Raw genomic sequence first — 7,546 nt, 5'->3', positions numbered from 1 at the left:
CCCAAGTAAGATTAGTAAGGGTGTTATTTCTACAAAGGTGGTTATTTTGAACTGTTCTCATAAAGCTGTGGTGGTGTTAGCAAAGTTGTAAAGCTGGGAGGTACATTTCAAAGGCRGTGCACTAAAGCAGCAGCATGAAGCTCTAATGCACAGACAATATTTATTAAAGTGATCTTGACTGTTTCATGGATCTCTGTTACTGGAAATTGTTCTTTTTATCCAGTCAACATACTTTTCAGTCAGCYGTGTATARACTCCAGGTAYGCCACGCTTTCCACATTTTTTKTTTCCAAAAGAAACAATCCCACGGTACTGACCAGCACAGATTAATGGCCCACCCGAATCTCCCTGGAAGACAAAGCAGAAGTAGCTGTCAGCGTGTAYCCATTTCTCTTCAGAGGAGCATGTAGTGCCACCTGCAGTGCACAAGYGTGGTTTGAAATGCTGTCTCTAACCTTTCCCAGCCTAAGAAATTGATCACTTCGGTTTACATAAATTCGTAGGAGTTAGGTGAGGCATAAAGAGAAGTTGTTTTTTCAAACCTGAGGGAGCCTTGGATGCAAATGTTGTAGACTAGCTGTAGAGTGCTGTCACAATTCTGTTTCAAAATATATTTTTTATGGTTGATATAAATTGATTCACACTTCTGTATCAATTGTCTCTCAATTGTCTCTTCTGGCCTCAGCACAGAAGGCACCAAAAAGCCCTTTTGGGTATACAGTTAATTCTGTACTATTCAGATGTTGACTTCTGGAGAGCATCAGATAATTCAGACCCTGAAAGCTCCTCTTTTTCTCCTAGACCTACAGGTGGTATCTAAGGAAAGCACCACAGGTAAAGAAATGTACCTAAAGTTAACAGAAAACCCCAGGCTAATACTCTCAATCCTGACTGGTACATTGACCTAAACTAAAAAAATATTTAACACTTCTTTCTCACAGTAAAAAAGTCTCTCACAAATGTGGTTAAAATCACTTCAATCATGATTAGCCTCATGGGATGTCTGGCACTGTTTTGCTCCCAGTGAAAAGGGAGCCATTAAATACCTGTCCCCCACTTTGTAACTTGCTTCTTACCTGGCAAGTATCGCTTGGACGAAAAAAAAATCTACTTTTCCCTATAGCACATAACATGTTGTTGGTTATTTTGGGGTCGTTGTTATATTTTTTGTCACAGCTTCTTCTATTGACAATTTTAAGAGTTGCCTCCTGGAGATGTTCCGATGGCATTCCTGATGATGTGTCTCCCCAGCCAGCCACCTGGCAGAGTGTTCCAGGTTCAACATCTTCAGAAGAATCAGGCAGAGGCAAAAGTYGCACATACTTATTCAGCTTTGCAGTATAATTCAGCTAAAAAAGAAAAAAAAAGGGAAAAACAAGGGGGAACATCGCTTCCTTATCCAGAGAGAAAGGGAAGTATAATCCAGTTTCAATTATCATTTAGTCTCATTTTACCAATACTTGCTTTAAAAATCAGTTTTCACTATTTAGGAACTGATCCTGAGGTTATTTGCCCCTTCAAAAATTCAAAAGTCTTTCCGTAGTAGCAGCACAATAATTCCCCATCTAAGGCAGCAGTAGTGAGTTTAAGCCCAACTTCCTATTGGATCTGGTAGGAAATGTAAAACTTCCATGGGAGTWAGGCTGTTGGATCTGTGTCCTGTTCACAAACCTAACTTGCCACTGAACTTTGGTGTTGAAATCAGATTCTGGTGCTCAACTGACAGAAAAGTGTCAAAGAATAGTGCAATGTGCCCAAGGACAAAGACCAAAACAAAAACTATAAGGAATAAGACTGACAGCAGCAGTGTAATTGAGGAAAAATCAGATAGCAATCTACTCAGATTGCCAGTTTTTGCTCTGACAGATTCTAAAGGGGTTAAAATATTCAAACTGTCTGTGTTTTGTTGGCCTTTGCCTGACAGATCCATCCTTCAGCAGAGGGCTGGTTGAAGCCTGTAAATGAAAACATAGCCAAACCCTGGCAAATATCCTCAGTGTCCTTGGTAAGGGCTCGCAGATACTGAACAGACATTTTCAGTATTATGATAATCTCACCATGATTCATTTCACAGGTCGCTGTGTGGTTCTCAGCTAAATGGTTCTGGCTTTATACCTTTTAAAAAATGCACTCTTACAAATCACAGATTTATTTTTTTAAAAATTGCAGTTATTATTGCCAATGATGCTGGCAAGTTCCAAAGCAAGTTTATTCTAAGCCATTTAATACTCCATTGCTATAGAAGTGTAGAGAGGGGAAGTAAGCTTGAGTGCTAGTGCTATCCCTGTTTCTGTGTCAAATTCAAAGGATTTTGTGGTATCTATATCATTCTGGAACAGAGTTAGGATTCTCAGCTCCAGAAATACTACTCCCTAGTTTTCCATTTTGATTTTGTGCTCACAGATACCCCAGTGGTCCTGACAAGTGGCACAGGAGGAGTCAGTGAGATGAGCCTGGTTTACATTTGCAATGAAGCAGATGTAGCATGCTCACTAACATCTGGGGGAAGGCGCTTCTCAGAGATTGGCTGTGATCAATTCTGTGATGTGGCTTGGGACACAGGTGTCTGTAAGTGCTCCAGCTGGCAGAAAAGGACAGGATTACCTTCCTCSCTGTGCCATTGCCCTGTCAAACTGGTGATGCCATCTAAGCACTAGAAACCAGATTCCAGTACAGAATCATAGGGTCACGTAGCCCCAGCCCTCCTGCCATGGGCAGGGCCACCTCCCTGTACATTGAAATTCTTACGGCCCCACCCCACTTCATCTTTGGATGACGATGTTGGCAAGGACATCTTGCTTCATTCTGCAGTGTCCTGAGCCTCCTCCACTTTGTGATCACTCTGTGCCCCTAGAGCTGAATCCACAAGTCCTGTATTATCTACACTTCTACTTTACGTAGTTACCTCAAAAAATTAACAGTAAATTTCATCTCCATTTTTCCTTAGTCCAGCACAAGGTATGATTCTGAAATAGAGGTGTGAGCCGGACTCCATTGCATACATCACTCCAGCACTGCCTTTGAAAAATTACTAACAAATGTACTTTGTGTTTTGGATGGGTTGCTGCCGTGAATATATTACAAAGGGGGTTTCAGAGCACAGAATGGACTTGAAATGTCACCCCTGCTCACAGACCAGCGATCCTTTAACCTCATCTACATTAATAYAACCAAAASTAGGGTGTTYWGWGATATTGTTAAACTATTGAAACAAYGTACTCTTCAATRATAGAGCGGCTAAAATGATCATCTGCAAAATTCCTTTCACAAACATACAAAAGTAATTAACACAATACCTTAAGGAGCATTATATCATTATCCCCAGAATACCAGTTGAAGCGAGGAAAACGAAAGAAACACATAATCTTAAATATCTGCTGTTCTTTTTCAGCAACAGATGCCCGATGAGCTCCAAGAATAACTCTGTCTTCTAATTCATTTATTCTGTAATTCACAGAAAGTATAGAGAGAGAAAGTCACTACCAGAACAGAGCAGCATCCCTCAGGATAATCAAAAGATACGTAACAGTATTCTCACAGTTTCATTTAACAGCAACGAGATTAAAGCAGAGCAGGACATCATCTATCTCAATGCTTTGACATGAGTTTCTGTTTTCTGCTATAATGTTTCTTTACTGTGACTACAGTTTAGTGAAACAAATGTACAATGATTGACCTCTGGAGATTTTCAGAATTTTGGAATTAACTTCATGAAAGTGCCCTCCATCTTTTTAAGGAGAATTGCTTGCATGAGGACTGCTGGTATTGATGCCTTTCATTAATCTCCAAAGGGTCTCCTTTGGATTTATGATCTACTCCTTCCTGCAAAAAAGTGAAATATGCCTGACATACGTGTAGGTTGTCAGAACACACACCAATACTCAACACTTATCCTGTGCATTATGCATACAGTTATGTTCTGCTAAAGTGAAGATCTTTATTATTAATGAGTTTTTGTCCTTAATTTCACTAAACACAGGATTCAGCACAATAAGGAAGAAGATGAATGTTGCCTGACTCAAAACACCCCATCAGTGAGTGTTAAGAAAAAGGGAGAATACTAAAATCCAAATAATTATGTCTACTTCCTGCCAAGAAACAAAGAGAGTTAAGCAACTCGTAAATTCTCTCTATCCCAAGCTCTCTGAGTATCATCAGTAATGTATATATTAGCATTTGACTTTCTCCATTGTGCTCTGCTAAACTTAATGCAGCCCAATAATTTGACATTGCAGAAGAYATACTGTTGGTTTCCTGTGCTTTATCTTCAGAACATAATCTCACCATACACAGGACAACTTATTCAAGCCAGAAAAAACACTTCACCAACCCAAGCAATTTTTAAAAAAAAAAAATTTAAAAACTTACTTTCTTCATTTGAGCTGCATATCTCACTGAAAGATAGAATTTATTTGTGTTTAAAAGTTTGCTGGTGAAAATAGCTGCAAAGGCAGTGTTGTAGTCTAAAATTTTTTTCTATCTACAAAGCTCACTTCATCAGTGAGGATGAGATAAGACTCTCAAAGTTCCATCTCTGTGACTCTAACAAGTGGTTCACAGGCCACAGAGCAACTTATATTACTGAATTCATGTTGTCTTGTTTAAGACAAAAATTATTTCAGAAGTGATTAACACATAAGATTCAACAACCCTAAAATAGTTAGGAAGCCTTACATGCTCTGCAATTACATCTGGTATGAATAGACCAGACATAGAACAGGGGATGGAGGGTTCTGTGTGAGCATTGTCTTACTGCTCAGGAGAAGGAAACCAGAYAGATTCAACTTGCCCCAGTGACAAAGACTTAAAGTCAGCCCAAACCAGTGTGCAGTTAGAAACCCAAACCAGTGATCTGAGCATGCTCTCCACAGGATCACAGACAAAAGGTGCCCTTTCCAGAGAACAGCTTACAAATCTTAATTTTTATAACCACACCTGAGTGGGTATCTCTGACCTATTGACTGAAGAGTGAGAGAGAGACTACAGATCCCATTAAAACATCCTTTAATTCAAAAAAATAATACTTGGTTTTGTTTTGTAAATTTCCAAATCAGATCATGTTAGAAATTAATATTTCTAACCTTACAACAAAACTTGAAAAGATGTGAATGTCAAATTCGCTAAGGAGCTTTGTCCTCTGTTTCAGACTAACTCACGGAAGAATGCTGGCCAACCTACCCACACTGTATTTAAGCAAGTCGGGTTTGCGCGGCTTTATTGTAATTGGTTTTCTTACAGCTATTCAAAACAAGTAGGATAAACTGGAGAACTGAAAGCAACTTCAGAGAATATTTTAACAAAAATTTAATTTCCTAACATGAACAGTAGATGTCGTCCTTACGCTGAGTCAGATATTCAACAGCAGCCTTTATCCCACCTGGGGAAGAGGTGCTTGCGTTCGCATTTAACTTGTCAAAAGGACAAGGTTCCTTGTCACAGTCATGAGTGACATTCTGGTTTTTGTGAGCCAGGTCACTTAAAATGAGAAGAATGGTGTTCCCATCTAATTCAGCTTCTTCTCTCAACATGTTTTGAGGCTTAGTCCCTGGCAAAGAGGTGAGACTCATTTAAAGCTCCTTGGGACATATTCCCTTCTCTAAGAGGTTGCTGTTTCAAATGCTTAAATAATTAATTTGTTCTTTTAACAGCACAGTATTTATGCTGTAACATTTTCAGGAACTGACTAACGAAAGTAACTGTATGCAATGCAGGTCAGCTTTATAGCAACTTAGAATGACAAGTACTTGAATAAGTTTGGTGAAAGAACTGCAGCCTTTAACAATTTATAAAAAGATCAATACCCACCTTTCTTCACTTACAGGCTTGCATACAATGCCCCACTTCAATGAAGAATTAAAATTGCCCCGTTTTAAGATACTTACCCACAATGCGCTGCTGTCAAAACCCATTGTTTTTCCACAAGAGCTCCTCCACAAATAACACGTACATGCTCCCTCAGGATAGCAGCCATATAAGGCCAGGAATGGGGACGCACTTCATGTCCTCTGATAATGTCCGTGCAGCCACCTGAAATGCAGCAGAAGTGCAATTCTATCACATGTTATCCAGAGGAATTGGGAACTTGGGTATTTTTCTCTTAGGTCCATAYTTACATCTTGTCAGTAGAGTAACAGCAATTAGAGAGAGCAGGAGAGCAGGAGAGCTACCAGATGTCATAGCTGCTTCTATTTGCTGACAGAAGCACTGCAATTTASCATGMCCCCTTTTGTATTTAAATTGCCCCWACAGGAAATGGGGTTTGARAGTTTTTTAAYARCTCACTSTCTTGAAACTTCCCTTTTCATCATTAATATTGCATTATTTTACAGCAGATTGATTTCTTTAGATTCTTTCTTCCTGTTTCCTTAAAACCTGCCTTTTTCTTGAATTCCCTAATAAAACCTGAATAAAATCTAATCCCTGGATAATACATAGATGTCTCGGGGCATCCAATGTGCTTTTGACTTCAAAGGGAAAAAAAAAAAAAAAAAAAAAAAGAAAGAAAGAAAGGGAAATATGTGAGAAGAATTAAACTGGCCATCTTTAAGGTGATGCAAAAAAATGGGAAAATAAGTGCAATACCAGCATGAAGGAAATGCAATACCTGTGTGAAGAAAAAATAAGGGCACAAAATAGAGGCAGAGCACCAAAGCCACTCCTAAAATGTGAGAGTCAGGGTACATAGAGTACAAAAGTCACTCCTGTGGACCAAGGTATATCAGTGGCCAGCAAGTGCTCCACAGAATTGTACTGCCAGGTAATGCCTTCAGCTGAAAGACAGAAAAATACTCATATGTTAATTAACAAGAGCCACTGTGAACTGTCAAACATCTATTATTTGGTAAGCTAAGGAGTGTGGGATATAAAAGACAAGGCACACACATGTATGACAGAGTGATTCGTATTTTCTTTGAAAGAATTTTGGGGGAGTTCAGCTTTCAGATACAGAAAACCCCGGACTGTGAAAGTGTTAAATGCAAAGAAGACATCTAATCTGTGGTCACAGAAAAAGGATAAACAGGTGACGGACACATTTCTGTGTTGCAAACCTCCTGTTTGCATGCATGTTTGGACRCCTTRCTGACAAACCACTAMAAAAAAAMCCMRSCYKSCCYTKKKKRRWRRAWTTGCAAAACCTGCTACCATATTCARTATCTTTARAAAGAATCTGAAATGTAACTTGYCCAATATAACTAGCTCTCCKTTTTATCCAAGAGTTASAGAATGGCAGCTCTCRRTCTCAACCTCATTGTAGAATGAGATTGTAACATTGAAACCGTTAATTCTATGGCACAGACCAAATGACTGAGGATGTGACAAGGGATGGAAGACCTCAGCATAGTACTGGATAGAGCTGAAAGTGGTTCACTGACCTTAAGTCAGCAGGCCTACAGCCCATAAGAAATTTCCCCAAAGGCAGAGGCTGGAAATGGAAGCTGGGTACACTCTTTGCCCTTTCACTCAGGCAGTGGCTGCTGCCAAGTGACCCTGCTCTGTGGGCACTACAGGGAGAAAGGATGGAGCTTTTCTTAAAAAGAGTCACCCC

The 7,546-nt window shown here is 39.5% G+C and overlaps 1 protein-coding gene across 1 annotated transcript; it reads right to left on the bottom strand.

Moving 5' to 3' along the window:
- Window positions 1-6: 6 nt before the first annotated feature.
- Window positions 7-6,177, bottom strand: LOC130588721 (granzyme A-like). The gene is made up of 5 exons (XM_057389610.1): window positions 6,114-6,177; window positions 5,883-6,027; window positions 3,297-3,444; window positions 1,077-1,349; window positions 7-348 (listed from the first exon to the last, which is right to left on the bottom strand). Exons 1-5 carry the CDS (start codon window positions 6,175-6,177, stop codon window positions 184-186), a joined length of 795 nt encoding a protein of 264 aa, XP_057245593.1. The 3' UTR covers window positions 7-183.
- Between the last annotated feature and the right edge of the window lie 1,369 nt (window positions 6,178-7,546).

This window comes from Malurus melanocephalus, unplaced genomic scaffold, assembly GCF_030028575.1.
Source record: "Malurus melanocephalus ecotype Western Australia unplaced genomic scaffold, MMel_1.1 scaffold_18, whole genome shotgun sequence".
NCBI classification, from domain to species: domain Eukaryota; kingdom Metazoa; phylum Chordata; class Aves; order Passeriformes; family Maluridae; genus Malurus; species Malurus melanocephalus.
This window is presented reverse-complemented; position numbering and strand designations above follow the sequence as displayed.